Source organism: Dama dama, chromosome 5, assembly GCF_033118175.1.
Source record: "Dama dama isolate Ldn47 chromosome 5, ASM3311817v1, whole genome shotgun sequence".
NCBI lineage: Eukaryota > Metazoa > Chordata > Mammalia > Artiodactyla > Cervidae > Dama > Dama dama.
Genome location: NC_083685.1, coordinates 90,685,914 through 90,702,497, shown reverse-complemented (window position 1 = coordinate 90,702,497; position 16,584 = coordinate 90,685,914). Strand labels below are relative to the sequence as shown.

The window sequence follows — 16,584 nt, the reverse complement described above, 5'->3', positions numbered from 1 at the left end:
GGGCCCGAGCTGACAGCACTGCGTGCCGTGATGAGTGTGTCTGGGTGGTGTGTGAACACTCGCTGACCCTCTAACCCATGTGCCCTGGAACTAATGCACGGTGTGATGGGAGATGGGTGGCATGGGCCTTTGTGGGGGCGTCAGGTGCAGACCTAGACTCTCCTTCCTTTCCTCTCCACTAGCTCCTCTCTGCCTGTTCTCTGCTCCAGTCCCCAATTTCTAAAGTCGTGGAGTCCGCTCTGATGAATAATGGCCTTTTTCCCTCTGTCTGTGGCAGTGTGAGCTAACTTTGAAGCTTGGGCCCACTGAAAATAGCTCTGTGGGCTATTAGCTTTAAAACTGCAGCAGCCATCATGCTGGTCAGTGCCCCCAGGCATTGCTAATTAGAGCTCAGAATTAGCCTTGGACCCTGATTACACACGGAGAGTCCCCCTGGGTGGATAATTAAAATGATTCTGGATGCATTTCTAAGATCTTTTCCTTTAGGAATCAAGGACTCCTTCCCATTCTCCTGTCCCTGCTGACAGATCTGTCTTTTTCCTCTAGTCCTAAGTGACTGGGGGAAAAAGAGAAATGAAAGCCACTGGGACTGCCTGAGCTTTTGAAGGGAGGGATGCTAGTGAGGGGGAGAGGAGAATGCTCACCCAGACCGGAGGGCTGGCCCTCTGGGTCTGATCTGGGCCAGGCTCTGAGCTGAAAGAACCATCAGAGCGGCCATAGTGTCTGTTCTTTTCCCAGATACGTAACGGTTGCTGCTGTCTGCCCCTGACTCTGCTCTTCCTCTCTAACTCAGGCCAGCCAGCTCCCAGGCTGGGCACAGACCCCAGAGCCCAGGCATCTTTCCTCCTTTCCTCCCCCCCACCCCCCAACCTTGGGGTTGCCTCCCTCAACTGCATGGTTGGCAGAGTTCTGTGGGTCTGAGGTTGGGAAGATATCTGGTCTCCTGCATTCCTGCCTCTGCCCGACTTCCTGTCTCCAGCCAGAGCTCGGCTGGCTGGTGGGGAAGGCACACAGACTGTGCTGGGGAAATCGTACCGACCTGGAGGCCAGCCTGATTGGGTTGCCTGTTCACCCCACACTGAGCTCTGCCGACCCCATACACTGGGGTCCTTCCCCCGCCTCAGTCCTGGGGTCAGGGGGCTCTTGTTCAGACCACCTCCTGTTTGAGCTGGGAATGGCTCTTGTAGTTTAGCCTGAGTTGAACTCGCTGGATCCTTCCTATAAGCAAGGCCATGATGTCACTCTCATAGGTGGATTTCTGTAGGCAACCTACGTGGGCCACATGGCCGGTCACTGAAGGCAAAGGATCCGTGGCTTTAATCCCCCACAGAGATGCTTCATCCTTGAAGTTGTCCCTGGACAATCTTGACCCCAGGGTAGGATAACTTGCCCGGGTCCGGAGCCCCAGGACTCCTAAGCACTCAGGAGCTCTGCCTCTCAGAGGGAGCAACAGCTTGGATGTTTTCCTCCTGTGTCTCCCTACTCTGACCTCTGACCTGCCAGTGACCTCTTCTGTCTGCTCCCTCAGGTTAAAGAGGAGGATAAAGCTCTCCCGAAGCCTGGCCCTCCTGCCAAAGAGGAAGGGGCTGTAAGTGGTTATCCCAGACCTGTGTGTGTGTGAAAGAGAGAGAAAGTCAGTGAGTTGTGTGTCCAGGCAGGCTGTGTCTGGGAGGCAGTTCCATGGAGCCAGCAGGCCCGCTGGAGCCTTCCCACACCCTTCCCGTGTGGGGTGGCTAGAGGGAAGGCCACTAAAGTGATGGGAAGAACGGCAAATGTGATGCCAACCCGGGGTGTGTGAAGGAGCTGGCAGTGCCAGGCATGTTGGGGACCTCTCCCTAACCCCCCTCTCCTTCATTCCTTCCTATGGTCCTGGTTTCCCGAACTCTCTGGGGCTGGAGAGGCATGGGTGGGATCGCTCTGAGGTGGGCGTGTGTCACATGAGAGCTCAGCTGTTGGGCCTCTGAGTCCTGCTCTGGTGGCACAAGACGAGGTGGGGAGGGATCTCACTGCAGCTGCTGCCTTCTCTTCCCAAGACCCCGTCAGCTGCTCGGTGCGGGCGACCCGGAGGCAGGCGCCAGCCACCCGGTGCCGCAACCCCCACCAGTCATTCTGCTTCGGGACAGCGGCAGAATAAAGGGACAGAGACCCTGAATAAAGCTGGACACCTTTAAGGCAAGAGGGGAGAGAGATGTGCAGTTAGATGAGGGCTGCTGTTGGCCCAGCGGGCAGGAGCGCCCAGGGCTCCGGGACTGCTGGGGCACAGAACAGATCCTAACTTTGTTACCCCAGAAGGTGCCTGCCCTCCCCCTGCCCCCCTTCCTTGGGTGGAGATTTGATTAGCCAGGTGTTAATGGCTTCTACCTGATCTGTAAGCAGTCCTGTGAGGCCAGGGTGATTTCAAAGGGATATGTTTGAGATCTGTGAGGGAGGGGCCTTAGAGCATGCCAGCTCTGGAGGGAGAATTAGATGTCAAGTGCTTAAAAGACTGCCTGGCACATAATAAGCTCCATATGATGTTAGCAGTTACTAGCATCATCACTGTGATCATCAGCTTCAGTTAGAGGGCGTGGGAGGAAAACCAGAAGGGAGTGGGGCGTGGGACCCAGCAGTGGGGGTCACATCAGCTCTGCAGGGCCCTACATCCCACTGAACACTCTCAACCCAAGAGCTTGAGGAGGGGGCCCCCTCAAGGCCTCCCTTCCCCACCCCTGCAGCAGAGGCTTGGCCTGAGGTCATTTGGTTTAGCTCTGCCCAGGACGTGGGTCTCAATCCACACGGCAGCCAGAGGTCTGTCCACTGCTCTGAGCGCCTTCCTGCATTTCATCAGAGTGGCTGCCAGCCCCTCTCAGAGCCTGGCACCCAGGGACACCCTAGAACCAAGGTCACTGTTTGGGAGAATGAGGACTCGAGCACATCTCATGAATGGCAGGGGCTTACCTGACCAGCAAGGGGCCCCTAGGTTGACCTGGCTGCCCCAGGCAGGGTGGCCATCTTTGCAGGAAACTGCCCTGCCATACTAGCCAGCCTGGTCTGCCCTGCCCCAGTGGCGATCCCTGGGGACCACAGACTGTCCCCACCAGGCAGAATGCCGCAGCATCTCCAGGGGACTCCTGGGTGCCCAGAAGTGGGCTGAGTGCTTAGCCCTTTGAGTGCCGCATCTGCCCCCTCTTATTCCCCATGCACACTCTGGGAGCCAGGAGGTCTCCAGCCCTTGAGAGGTTTGCACAAGGAAAACAGCAGGGAGAGTGGCAGAAAGCAGGCTGAGGTGGAAGCTTCCTGGGCCAGCACTGTTTTTCCGCAGCCCTGGAGAGCGCGGGTGAGGAGCGGATGGTGGCCACAGACCAGAGGAATCGGGAGGGAAGAGACTTGGCGTGTCTGAGGCCCGAGAATTCCTTCCTGGCTGTGGTTTTCATTGGGATGGGCAGGCTCTGGCGCTGACTGCTGAGCAAGCCGGGTCAGAGGAGGACCACAGAGGCAGGAAGGCCCAGAGTTAGGCGCAGGATTTAATGGTGCGAATGGGTGTTTGGCCTCACTGTGCTGCATCTCTGCTGTGTTTGGGCTGTGAGGGGGTGGGCTTCCCTGGATCCGAGCTTGACTGCTATCCTGACGTAAGCCCGTAACGCTGGGGTGCCTCCTGGGCCTTTGGATATCCTGTGCCAGCCTCTCAAAGCTCAGCCTGGAGATAGACAGCAGGTGACCTGCCCGTGCTTTATGGGAGAGAGAAGCCAAACTCTTCGATGCAGTTGTTCTATCTGGAGGATAGAACGTGGGTCTCCTGGGGGCGGCCTCTGGGAGCTTGTGTTGTCTGTTGAATGAATGGAAGGTCTCCTCCGTGACCAGGCGTGAGGGCATGCCTCTTACTTCCTCTGGGGAGGGTGGGCAGGGACACAGGGCCTGCTGCTAATGTCTCCCTGTATTTGTATGACCGTAGCCAGAGGGCAGCTCAAAGGGCAGCAGTGGCCCATCTAAGAGTCCTCAGCCTTCCACCAGCCCTGTGCCCTCCGAGCCTCCCCAGAGAGCCAAGAGCCCCACGTCCACCCCGGCCATGAATGGCCCGGCGGCTCCCTCAGCGGACGGCCCCAGCGAGGAGGCCCAGGGCCTGTCCCGGAAGAGGGTGGCGAACGCAGTGAGGAAGGTGGTGAGCAGGGTGCTGCCTGGTGAGGAGCCTGGGAGCGCCAAGGAGCCTCCGGCCAGAGGGGTCCGATCCCCTGAGCACCCGGCTCGAGGCAAGAAGGGAGAAAAGGCAGCCCCTGGCCCCAAGCCGCCACCCCCTCCTGTCCCCCCTGCTCCACCTAAGCCCGAAGCCAAGAAGGAGGCGCCCAAAGACGAGCTCTCCGTGGGCCTGCGGAGCCTGATGTCCCGGGGCCGGGGCAAGGACCACAAGCCGCGTGGCAGGCAGTCTCCTGGGAAGGCGGAGAAGCCCTCCAACCAGGAGCCAGGCTCCTCGGGGAAACCAGGCTCCCCGGCCCCACCGGAAGAGCGGGCGGACCCAGGCTCCGCTGGCCCGAATCTCAAGTCGAACCTCACTGGATTGCAGCAGAACAAGTCAGCAGTCCCCGACGCGCAGCAGGAGGTACCCGAGTGTGTCACTAACTGCCCAGTCCCCGCACTGCCCTCGACGGAGGGCTGGCAGTCAGCTTCCCCAGGCTCTTTTGCACAAGCCCCGCATGACTGCAAAGAAGCTGGGCCCGGGCCACGTGCCGACGGCAGGGCTGCATGGCTTGCGTTTACCGAACGCCAGAACCCAGGGGCCCTGGTGACTGCCTGGAGCTGCTCTTTTCTCACTCTTGCATGGGAGGCCGGGCCTGGCCCTGAGCCCCGCACCATGTCAGCGGGAGGCGCCACATCCCAAGCCACCCCTCAGAGTCTTAGCAGATTGCTGTGAGGGTAGAAAGAATTTCTGAGGTCAGGTGGCCTGTGCTCACACCTTGCCCCCAGCCCCTCACTCCTGTGGGCCCTCAGCATCTCTGAGCCTTCCGCTGTTGCATGGGGTTCACATCAGTCTACCATCTCTCCTCTGAAGCCCTTGGGGCCACAGGTGTTTTGGAAATGGGTGATTTTTGTATTTGGGAGTGTCATACAATGTACATAATGAGCAGCAACCAGTGATCAAACACATTATTTCCATGAGAAAATGATGACCCGGCTCAGTGGTAAAGAACCCACCTACCAGGGCAGGAGGTGCAGGTTCGATCCCTGAGTTGGGAAGAGCCCCTGGAGAAGGAAATGGCAACCCACTCTAGTATTCTGGCCTGGGAAATCCCATGGACAGAGGAGCCTGGTGGGCCACAGTCCACAGGGGTCGCAGAGAGTCGGCCACGACTGAGCGACTGAGCACATAGTGGTGTTGATAACAGTGCTTGTTGATGCCATCCCCACCGTCACGGCTTCTTCAGGCCTGGACAACTGTCCCCTGCTGTCCCCTCTGGCAGCAGGACTCTTGAGGAACTCTAGGCCTGAGTGGCAAAGAGCACAGTGGGCCCTGTTTGGATCTGGGGTCCCCATCTGTCCACAGAGTGCCCTGTGGGTGAGACAGGAAGCTGAGGGGCGCAGGGGAGGACTGAGGACGATCCATCCGGCCATCCCTGGAAGATGATGCCTGCTTGGCTGGTCCTTGGGTTGGGGGGCATTTCTCTTCAAGTTTTGCCATTTTGTGAACCTTCTGGGGCCTCATGGCGTTGCGCAGGGGAGTGGGGTACGTGCCAAGTTTCACTACCGCTTCTCTCTGCTCCTTCTGGCTGGAAGGGGACAGTCAGGGACGTGGGGGCAGGGCACTTCCCAAAGGCTTGTCCTGTCCCCCAGGCCCTGGAGGCCTGCCTCTCTGATTGCTACCCGCTAGGATTCCTGAGGTCCCAGACCCACCTTGCTCCTGGGCTTTGCAGAGCTGAGAGGGGAACAGCCACAGCTCCCCCATCCCTCCTGGCCCACTCTGCCTCAGGGAAGTGACGACCTGGCACTCAGGAGTTGGCAGGGACATTTTGGCCGGACAGGCTGGTCGTGAAGTGAACTGCTAGCCCCTAAGGAGAACCTCCAAGGAGCCAGAGAGGGTCACGTGCCTGGTCCTGGGCCGGCTGCCCTCCTTCTGGCTCTCTGGCCTCCTGCCTCTCTCTAGGGTGGAGTTGGGGCTGGGGCCCTGACCTGGAGTTCAGCCATGTGTTTCCTGGGCCTGGGGCCGGAGCCAGAGGATGCATGGGAGAACAGTCATCTAGGAGCTGAAAGGGTTAAGGCGGTGGAAAGAATTCACCCTGGAGCTCCAGGCACCTTTTTTTTATTCTCATGCGTGCATGTTAAGTTGCCTTATTCATGTCCAACTCTTTGTGACCCCATGGACTGTAGCCCACCACGCTCCTCTGTCCACGGGATTCTCCAGGCAAAAATACTGGAGTGGGTTGCCACACCCTCCTCCAGGGGATCTTCCCAACCCAGGGATTGAATCTCTGCCTCCTACAACTTCTGCATTGCAGGCAGATTCTTTACCTCTGAGACCACAGGGAAGCCCTTTTATTTTCATCTGATAGCTTAAAAGCTTAAAGTGGTGCCTTGCTTGCCTCGCTGACCATATTCTACTTACCCATGGGGGTCCCAGTGGCTTCCTGAGCTAGAAGCTTGGTGTGCTGTGCCCCTAACGTTCCCTGGGGCCAGGACTAATGGTGGTTTGACCTTTAGGCTGGAGCTGCCCCTGAGGTCTGGCTGACCCCCCCAGAGGAGGCCCACCGGCGGCTCGAGAGGATCTTCACAGCTCCAGTAATGCCGCCTCTCACCTGTGGTTCCCAGCCCCTGGTCCCTTTATGGGGGCTGCCGGCCAGACTGTGTGTGTCCGTGTGTGTAGGAGCACCCGGCCATGGAAGGGGGTCTCCCTGGGGGCCTGGAGGCCCTCACGTGGGCTTCCCCTGTGAAGAAATGAGAGAAGGGCAAGGCGGGGGGTCTGAGCAGAGTGAGGCCTGTTCCTCCAGGGAACCCATGGGAGGGGCCCCTCTTGGCTGGAGATCCAGCCCGCTCCTCTGGCCCCAGTCTCTTGCCCCGGAGGGCCTGTCTCGGTGCCAGGACCTGGTGGGTGTGAGGCAGGGAGCAGTCACTCTCCTTTTTGGATCAAGCCCTGATTCTCTAGATCCAGGTGGACCTCTAAACTCATTGCCCATTTCTCACAGGCAAGGTCCAAGGCCGGCTGCCTCCCCTTCGTCTCTAGAAAAGCCTTGGAGTAACCAGACCGAGATGGGGAGGTGGGGGCTGGCCCAGGCTCTGTCCAGTCTGTGATCCTTGGGCAGCTAGCTGGCGGGTGCACCTGGCTAGGTGCAGCCTCTGCGTGCTGTGGGGCGGGGGTCCTGCAGGGCGGGAGTGGTGCGGGGATGCTGTGGGGCGGGAGTGGTGCGGGGGTCCCGTGGGGTGGGAGTGGTGTGGGGATGCTGTGGGGTGGGAATGGTGCAGGGGTGCCATGGGAGTTTGAAAAGGGGGTCCTAGACATCCAGCTGCTGGTGGTCTTGTTTGATGAGCTACGCAGGGATAACAGGCGGTCTGAAAGATCGCCCTTGGCATGGGGAGTGGCACCCTCGGGTGGGTGTTTGGAGGCCAGGGACAACCGTGCTGGGGTCTGGTGGCTACAGGGGAGCTAGGCTGGGCAGTTCCCAGGACATAAGACCACAGGCTCCCAGGGGTCTCGGCCCTGAGGGTGGTGAGGTGGCCTGACCAAGCAACACAGAAGAGGAGGCTGTTGCAGAGTGGACTAGATACCAGGAGAGACTGTGGCCAGAGGCAGGGAGGCTGCCACCTGCCGCAGGGAACATCTGCACTATCAGATGTGCATCTGCACTAAGGAGTCTGATGGTGACAAGTGTTTCTTCACCATCCAGGGCCCCTCCTTACCTGGGTGCAATGCACCTGCCCCAGCCAGCCCCCTCACCTATTGGTGCTGCATCCCTCTTCCCCCCTACTTGGCCAGGGTGCTTGCTGAAGGGGACACATGGACATCCTGCTTGTCTTCACCCCTCTTCTCTCTCTCTCTTTCTCCTTTGCCTGCCGCTGGTAGCTGGACCCTGAGGCCGCCTCTCCTGCCCACAGCCAGGTAGGGCACTCCTGCCCCCCTCAGGAGCCCTCCGGTGACCACCCGCCACCCCCGGCCTGTACCTGGGCTGGCGTCTGTGCTCGGGCCTCGTGTTGGAGTGTAAGGCCTCTTTCCCCTTCTGGCTCCCAGCCGGTATCTGGGGGGACCCCCCGGGGGAGGCGATGCCAGGAGCTGGACTTAGGGCCGCTGCTCTGTGTCCAGCCCTGGAGGAATGTCTAGGCCTCTGTGGTGTGAGGTTCTCATCCACTGAAGCCCAAGGGCCTGGCCAGAGTGTTGGTTCCTAGCTGTTTCAGTTTCCACTGTCTCTGGGTGTGTGTCTTTGCTCAGTCGTGTCCGACTCTGTGTGACCCTGTGGACTGTAGCCCTCTAGGTTCCTCTGTCCATGGGATTCTCCAGGCAAGAATACTGGAGTGGGTTGCCATGCCTTCCTCCGGGGGATCTTCCCGGCCCAGGGAAGAGTCTGGAACCCGAGTCTCCTGTGGCTCCAGGTCTGGGTAGAGACAGCTGAAAAGGCCGAATCTCTACCCGGCGGCCCCCCCCACCCCACACACACCTCTGCCCCCACCCCCACTCTGGAGCCTGAAGAAGTGCCTCCTCTGTCTCCCCCTGCTGGCCAGTGTGGGAACCTCTCTTCGGATTAGCCCTAAAGGACTTCGTTGAGTTAGTTAGAGGCCCTTATCCTTTGATGTCATCAGTTGCCAAACATCTGACCCCTACAACGTGCCCATTCAAGACAAATGTTTCACCTGTCTCATGATTTTTTTTAAAAAAGTAATTTTGTTTTATAAAGCCAATCTTTTTCAAATATAAATATCTAGCCTTTTTTAAAAGATGTCTTATTAAAATGCTGGCAGCCCCATGGTGGTGATCCTCCTGTTTGAGGGGTAATTTCATCAGTCCACGATGTGCAGAGTCTAGAGACCAGTGTGTTAGCCAGCCTTCTGACTCTATAGCCTGGGAGGGCTGAAGCAAGGGAAAGGGAGTGATCTGAAGCTGGAGTCTACCCTGGGAGTAGGACACAGATCTTTTTCTTTCAGCTCCAAGAAATGTAATAGAGAAAATATTTATTGTTATTATTTGCCCTTGTCCTTTCTGATCCCTCACCCAGAAGATCAGTATCACAGAGCAGTGTCAATATGTTGGCCAGAGGCCTCGTGAGGTTGGGGGACTCTAAGAGACTAATTATACCTCTGAGCTGGGGACCCCCTGAGAGCTGGGGGTTAGGGCTAGTTTGAGGACTCCTCATGCCATGGGGGGCGGTGACCATCTCCCCACGAGGCCACTGGATGAATCCTGCTGCCCTTTCGCCCACAAGACAAAAGGACCCTTATGGGCCGTGGGGGCTGAGCACCTCTCCCGTTTGCCCAGCTCCCCCAGGCACCATTTCTGCCCAGCTCAGGTCGTCTTAGGGGATGCCAGGTTTGGCAGCCCCATGCCCTGACAGTGCCTGTGAATGCTTCTTTCTGACTGGTGACCACCTGGGCCTCCAGGGGCTCCCAGCCCCTTTATACCCATGTCCACGTCCATTCGTGTGGCATGCATGGTTCTTCCTATATTTGACAGAGCAGTGCTGCCCCTGCCCCCGCCTCATGTCCCCAGCCACGCTGCTTCATGCCCTTGTATGGCCTCAGCACATCCATATGGGTCTGGGCCCCTTCTGAGGAGGCATGGAGGGGGCACAGTATGCTGGCGTGTGCATCTGAACACAGCCCCTGCCAGGAGAGCATCCTCTGGGGGGAGGCCAGGGACAAGGCTGGGACTCCAGACCGTCCCATCAGTTTGCACTGAGTCCCCGGGAGACATTCTCAGATCTTGAGCACATGCCTTTTCCCCACTTGGTGAAGGAGGGCCTGTCAGGTGATGATGGAGAAGCTGGGCCTGTGAGGTCACAGCAGCTGCAGCCCAGGGTGAGGGCTGGGGGCGCAGAATACCGATGGTCCAGGCTTCGCGGGGAGGGGGCAGGAGGGCAGCTGGTGATTTGCTCTCCTGGGATCTGCTGTCTCCTGGGCACACCCGCCACGTGTCCCTGTCTTTCCAGACTCTCAGGGATGGCAGGGTCCCTAGTCCTGTGTCCTTGTCCTCAGGGCTCCTCAGGACCACCCACCACCAGCTCCTGACTCCCCCGCCTTCTTCTCTGACATCTCTGATGTCTCTTATCCCCCTCGCCCAGTGGCTCGTCCGGAAGCCCCTCCTGTCACGCATCTCCTCTCCCGCTGTCCCTGCCTGCTTTCCAGAACAGGCTCTGACTCTCTGTCCTTCCCCTCCCTCTGGCAGGTGAAGACAGAAGAGCAGATTGCAGCTGAGGAGGCCTGGTATGAGACAGAGAAGGTGTGGCTCGTCCATAAGGATGGCTTCTCGCTGGGTGAGTCTGGGGAGGCCCAGGGGGCAGGTGCCTGGGCCTCTCTGGTTTCAGGACTGGGCAGCTGGTGGGCCTCTGGGTCTGGCCAGGGCTGGATGGTGCGTGGGGAGAGGCTGGTAGCACAGCCGGGAGAAGGCAGGACCATGAAGGGTCCAGAGAGGACTGCCACGGCTTCCCAGGCCCATGTCTGTCTGTCCGTCTGTCTGTCCCTGCTCTGCAGCCACTCAGCTCAAATCCAAGGAGCTCAGCCTGCCTGAGGGGAAGTTGCGTGTGAAGCTTGACCACGACGGGGCTGTCCTGGACGTGGATGAGGATGACGTGGAGAAGGTTCGCCGGAGGCTGGTGGAGGGCACCAGAGGGGGGCCGTGCTGGGCTGGGCAGGCTGTCTGCTGGTGCGGCCGACCAGATCTGCTGCTTCTTCGGTGCCCACCTGTCTGTCCCATCCCGCAGGCCAATGCTCCCTCCTGCGACCGTCTGGAGGATCTGGCCTCGCTGGTGTACCTCAACGAGTCTAGTGTCCTGCACACGCTGCGCCAGCGCTACGGTGCCAGCCTGCTGCACACGTACGCCGGCCCCAGCCTGCTGGTCCTCAGTCCCCGAGGGGCCCCGGCCGTGTACTCGGAGAAGGTGTGCCCCACAGACCCACCACCCTCTACCTCCCCACCTTGCCCACCTTCCCCGGCTCTGCCCCCTCACTTGGCATCCCACAGGGCTCCTGTCCACACTCACAGTGACCTTGGGGACAGGAGTCATTTCAAGAGATGGGGACAGAAGCCACCACCCCCCCACCCACCCCCACCTCACATAGAGGCCAGGACTTGACTGGTATCTGCATTTCCATGCATGACCTTAGCCTCCGAACCTTCTGGCTCCTTTGGAGTGAAAAGCCCAGAAAGGTGTGGGTCTTGGGGGTGAGGGCTGTCCACATGGGGCCAGCTAAGAGCGCCCACCCCTTCTTTCCATCCCTCTCACACCCAAGGTGATGCAGATGTTCAAGGGATGTCGGCGGGAGGACATGGCCCCCCACATCTACGCAGTAGCCCAGACCGCCTACAGGGCGATGCTCATGAGCCGTCAGGACCAGTCTATCATCCTCCTGGGCAGCAGTGGCAGTGGCAAGACCACCAGCTGCCAGCATCTGGTGCAATATTTGGCCACCATCGCAGGCACCAGCGGGAACAAGGTGTTCTCTGGTGAGGCAGAGGCAACCGGGGAAACAGAATCGGCTGGAGGGGGCGGGGTGCTGGAGAGGGCGGGGTGCTGGAGAGGGGGCGGGGCCGGAGGGAGAGGGGCGGGGCCTGGAGAGGGGGCGGGGGATGGAGGCCCTGCCAAGATACCAGCTCTTCTCCGCCCGGGCCTCTCTGTCCTCAAAACCCCTCTGTCCCCAGCAGTCCTGGTGTGAGTACTAGCCTTTGGGTACTAGGGGAGCAGCTACGGGCTGGGCTTCCCATTCTGCCTGGGCCTCTGGGGGCATGGCTGGGGGCGAGCAGTGCCTGGCCCTCTGAGAGCCCCTGGGCCTGTCTTCTGCAGTGGACAAGTGGCAGGCTCTCTCCACTCTCCTGGAAGCCTTTGGGAATAGCCCCACCGTCATGAACGGCAACGCCACCCGCTTCTCCCAGATCCTCTCCCTGGACTTTGACCAGGCCGGCCAGGTGGCCTCCGCCTCTATTCAGGTGAGGGACATGCAGAGTAGTAAGAGACTGGCTGTCCGATTTCATGCCTAGAAACCAGACTCTCTCCTGAACCTCGTTTTCCTGAGATTCTGCCCCAACAAAATGGACCCCGGCCCCTGCAGGGGCCTGCTTTGCCTGGAGCCTCCATATTCTGCCCACCTGCCATGCCTCCTGCCCTGGGTGGGGCATGGCTTGGCTTCCTGCCTATCCTGGGGTGTCCAACACCTTAGTTGCTCAGGGCCTTCTCTCAGCCTGATTGACCCATGCAGGACTGGCTTGTCAGTAAAGTAAGCCCCCCCCCGCTCTGAGGCTGGTTCCCTTCCATGCTTGTGAAATAGCTCACACCGAGTGCCTGGTTCCCCTGGTGGCTGGATGAGGTGGCAGGGCCTGTGATCTTCCCTAGCTCTGGGGTCTGCCCCACGCTTGCCTATGAGGTGATCTGGCCTCTGGTTCAGCTCCTGGAGAATAAGATGCAGCCGCTTGTTGCCACGGGCCTGGTCGGGGAAGCCTGACCTGGGCCTGCCCTCTGGCCCACACACCCTCTATGCTGTGCCGCAGACCATGCTTCTCGAAAAGCTGCGTGTGGCCCGACGTCCAGCCGGTGAGGCCACGTTCAATGTCTTCTACTACCTGCTGGCCTGTGGGGATGGTACCCTCAGGTGAGTGGTTCAGAGGGCACTGGGAGGATGCTCTGGGCTCCCACCCACTGACAGCTCCTGGGCTTTGCCCCCTGATTGCATCCCATGCCGGTTGTTTATTTCATGGCCGCTGTGTATTGGGCTCTGAGCTAGGCCCTGGAGGTGATGAGCTGAATGAGCCATAGACCTTGCGTGACTGGAGCTCCCTGGCCTTGGACCCCGGGGGCCTGGCTGTAGGTGAGGGGCACCATTGACCCTTCAGCATCCCCAGGGCCTGGCCAGGATCTCTGCTCCCCGTGACGCCAGATCTGGAGCGGAAAGCACCCCGAGGGGCAGGTGGTCCGGGACTTGTCCGCAGCCCCACGGCCAGTGTGGGGCTGAGCTGGTGTTGGAGCCCACCTGGGGGCCGAAGGCCGAGCCTTTTCTCCATTGCCCTCCACGCTGGCCCCCTTGCCTTGATGTTGGCTCCTCTGCGAGGCTCTTCCCTTTAGACATTTGGGCTTGCTGTCTGTGTTCACTGAAAAAAGGATAAATGATAAGGCTGAGCAAGCAGCCCAGCCTTGCATCCGGGCCAGTGCTAGCCTTGCATCTGGGCCAATTAGGAAAGGTGCCTGACGGGAGGGCATGGTGGAGAGACAGAACTGAGTCTGGAGGCAGTCTTTGCCTCCAGCCTGGTGGGGAGATGGACTTGGTGTGGGGACCCAGCCCTGCGCTGACACCTCGTGTGTACCCCTAGGACAGAGCTCCACTTGAACCACTTGGCAGAGAACAATGTGTTTGGGATTGTGCCGCTGGCCAAGGTGAGGGGCCTGTGAGGAGGGGTTGGCAGCCCGGGGCCTTGGAGTAGGAGAAGCTTCAAGTGGCCTGAAGTGCCTCAGGGGAATAGCAGGAGCCCAGCTCTGGGTGGGTGGCAGTACCCCAGCCTGGGCCACCCTGAGGGCCCAGCAACATGGGGATGGCCAGAAGGACAGCCCGTCTGAGATCCGTTGCCCGTGTGCCCGTCCATCCCTGCAGCCTGAGGAGAAGCAGAAGGCGGCTCAGCAGTTCAGTAAGCTCCAGATGGCCATGAAGGTGCTGGGCGTCTCCCCAGACGAACAGAAAGTCTGCTGGCTCATCCTGGCTGCCATCTACCACCTGGGGGCTGCAGGCGCCACCAAAGGTAACCCACCGTGGAGCCCAGCAGGCTGGCTGGTCACCCGGGAGAGCTGGTGGGCGCCCGGCCCACCCGCAGTTTGTCCTTGCCCTGCACAGACTTGCCTGTTATCAGAAACCCTTCTCTGGCTTGTCCCTTTTCCCAGTCCCCCTCGTCAGAGCAGAAGCCTGTAAACACTCAGAGAGCGTCTCTGCCAGTGATGGCCAGAGGCCTGGCCTGAGGTGACAGTGGCCGGAAGTGCTGTGAACAGCAGGGGGCTTGGGGGTTCGGAGGCTGGGAGGGTACAAACTCAGAGTAGCCCGCCCCAGCCCCCCAGAATAATTCTCCTTCTGTTCCCTTCCTGACAGAGGCCCCCGAGGAGCAAGCGGGTAACTGACCTTGACCCCGATCAGGGGTGTTGGGGCCACCGTGCCCTGTCTTGGTGCTTGCCCTGGGCTCTCTCTGGGGGCTGGGCTAATTCTATCAGAGCAGAGGGCACTGGCCTGGGAGAAGCCCCAGGTTTGAGGGTGGAGAGGGTGCCTGCGGGCGGTGGGGCTTCTCAGAGCCCCAGGAACAGCTGCTTCTACGTGTTTTGCGTACAGGTCCTGGAACCTCTCAGGATGCCCTCCCTGGGGCATAGGTGGGGAAGGGTGTGTTGCTTCCTGGGGCTTCCCAAGGCCAGTTTCCCCTCAGTCTTCCCTAGTCTTCACTGGTTTGGTATTCGAGTTCCTCTTCATCTTGCATGTCAGGGTGGAGACCACTAGGGGGCAGCAGGCGCTGTGGTTATTAAGGGGCTTTTCCTCTTGCATGTCAGGGTGGCGGCCACTAGGGGGCAGCAGGCGCCGTGGTATCGAATGGGCTGCAGCTTCGGCATTAGTGCTTGGGTGTCTCACGAATGGCTCGAGTTTGGTCTGGCTTTGGTCTGCCTTCCTCCGAGATGATATGGATGGCCCGGCGCTCTGAGAGCCTCTTCACCTCTTTCTCTCCAGTGTAGAGAAAGGGCTGCTGCTTCTGAACGGCACCTGGGGCACTGGCTTCATCTTCCTCTGGGATATGAAGGGCCCCAGGCTGTCAGCAGGAGTGAGGAAGCACTGGTGGGTGGGAGGGAGGGTGGGAGCACGGAGGAGCAGGCATCATGAGGTAGGTACCTTATGATCCCAGCAGGTGGCATCCCTGCCCAAGAGGAAGCAGGCTCAGAGTTAAAGTTGTCTCCACACTTGTGGATGGGCAGGTGGATGGGTGTATGGTTGTGTGTTGAGGGCGTCTTTCACTCTGAGGAGGTGAAAGCCCAGGTTTCCTGTAGCCCTACTCAGTGCTGAGTGCGTCAGCACGTGGACCTTGTTCAGCAGAGTCTGTTACCTCTGCAGAGCTTCCAGGATTTTCTAGGGTGTGTGTGTGTGTGTGTGTGTGTGTGTTCACATGTGTGTATGTGTGGTAGAAAGTATTTGTGGGTCTCTTTCTGTGTGTGTCAGTGTGATTATATCTATACAAATACTATGAGGCTGTGAATGTGTGCACATGTGTGTGTGTGTTTGTGTTTCTGAGTTTCTGAATGCGGGTTGTGTTCTCTGTCCGGCTCATCTTCACAAACCCCCACCCCCTACAGGCCCTTCCCTGGGCCTGGCAGGCTCAGCTGATGACTGTTTGCTAACACGCTGTTTTTCTTTGCATGCTGCATGCTGGTCCTTTGCCTTACAGAAGCTGCTGAAGGTAAAACCTTGTTTCTTGTTAGCGTTCCCTAATTGCCGCGATTAGACACGTGTTGGCTGAGGCGCGTCGTCCCAGTCCCCTGCAGCTCTTTCTTGCCTCCCTACTGTTGGGCCACAGTGGATATTTGAGATCTCCCCTGGTGGATGCCTGGGGAGAAGGGGAAGGGTCCTGGTGTGTCCATGGAAGTGGGGGGGCTCCAGTACTCTTCTGATACACGCTGCCCGCCCCCCACCACCACCAGGCACAGCTGGTCCTGTGCTTTTCACAGGTGGGCCGGCTCATCCTCGGTCCTTCCCCACGCTGGCACCTGGAGCCAAGCCCTCTAAAGGGGCTTTCCCAGCTGTTGGGGAGCCCTCTGGTGGCCACAGCCTGGAGTTACCTCCTCTTTTTGGATCTGCTCATTCTCTCCAAGGGGCTTCCCTAGTGGCTCAGACAGTAAAGAATCTGCCTGCAATGCAGGAGGCTGGGGTTCAATCCCTAGGTGGGGAAGGTCCCCCTGGAGAAGGAAATGGCAACCCACTCCAGTGTTCTTGCCTGGAGACTTCTACGGGCAGAGGAGCCTGGAGGGGAGGGAGTCCATGGGGTCACAAACAGTCGGAAACGCCACCCCTGAGAGACACTGGCAGCTGCTGGTTGTCCCTGTTATGCCTGAAGCTCTTGCTGATGTCATCAGGGCTGTTTTTTCCTTCTGGAGGGTGCCTGTTCCCTATCGCTACGGGAGCGAGGGAGCCGAAGGGCACAGTGGTCATCTAGCAGCCTGAGGAGGCAGACCCAAGAGGCTAGATTCCTTTTTCTACTTCATAGCTGGGCGCAGGCAGTTTGCCCGCCACGAGTGGGCCCAGAAGGCTGCGTACCTGCTGGGCTGCAGCCTGGAAGAGCTCTCCTCGGCCATCTTCAAGCACCACCACCAGGGTGGCACCCTGCAGCGCTCCACGTCCTTCCGCCAGGGCCCCGAGGAGAGCAGCCTGGGCGAGGGCACAGGTACCCCAGTCCCGTGTGATCGGAGGCCTCTT

The 16,584-nt window shown here is 59.5% G+C and overlaps 1 protein-coding gene across 6 annotated transcripts in view; it reads left to right on the top strand.

Annotated features, from left to right (window-relative positions):
* MYO18A (myosin XVIIIA) overlaps window positions 1-16,584 on the top strand; it is a 100,702-nt gene that overhangs the window by 44,183 nt on the left and 39,935 nt on the right. For 5 of the 6 annotated variants that reach the window (XM_061142957.1, XM_061142955.1, XM_061142959.1 and 2 more), the window contains 10 exons: window positions 10,334-10,421; window positions 10,639-10,745; window positions 10,869-11,045; window positions 11,398-11,611; window positions 11,949-12,091; window positions 12,650-12,750; window positions 13,466-13,529; window positions 13,744-13,888; window positions 15,560-15,571; window positions 16,376-16,552. In XM_061142957.1, the coding sequence (XP_060998940.1) occupies window positions 10,334-10,421; window positions 10,639-10,745; window positions 10,869-11,045; window positions 11,398-11,611; window positions 11,949-12,091; window positions 12,650-12,750; window positions 13,466-13,529; window positions 13,744-13,888; window positions 15,560-15,571; window positions 16,376-16,552 (1,228 nt within the window). The remainder of the gene's footprint in view (window positions 1-10,333; window positions 10,422-10,638; window positions 10,746-10,868; window positions 11,046-11,397; window positions 11,612-11,948; window positions 12,092-12,649; window positions 12,751-13,465; window positions 13,530-13,743; window positions 13,889-15,559; window positions 15,572-16,375; window positions 16,553-16,584) is intronic. The other variant, XM_061142958.1, reaches the window with a different exon arrangement.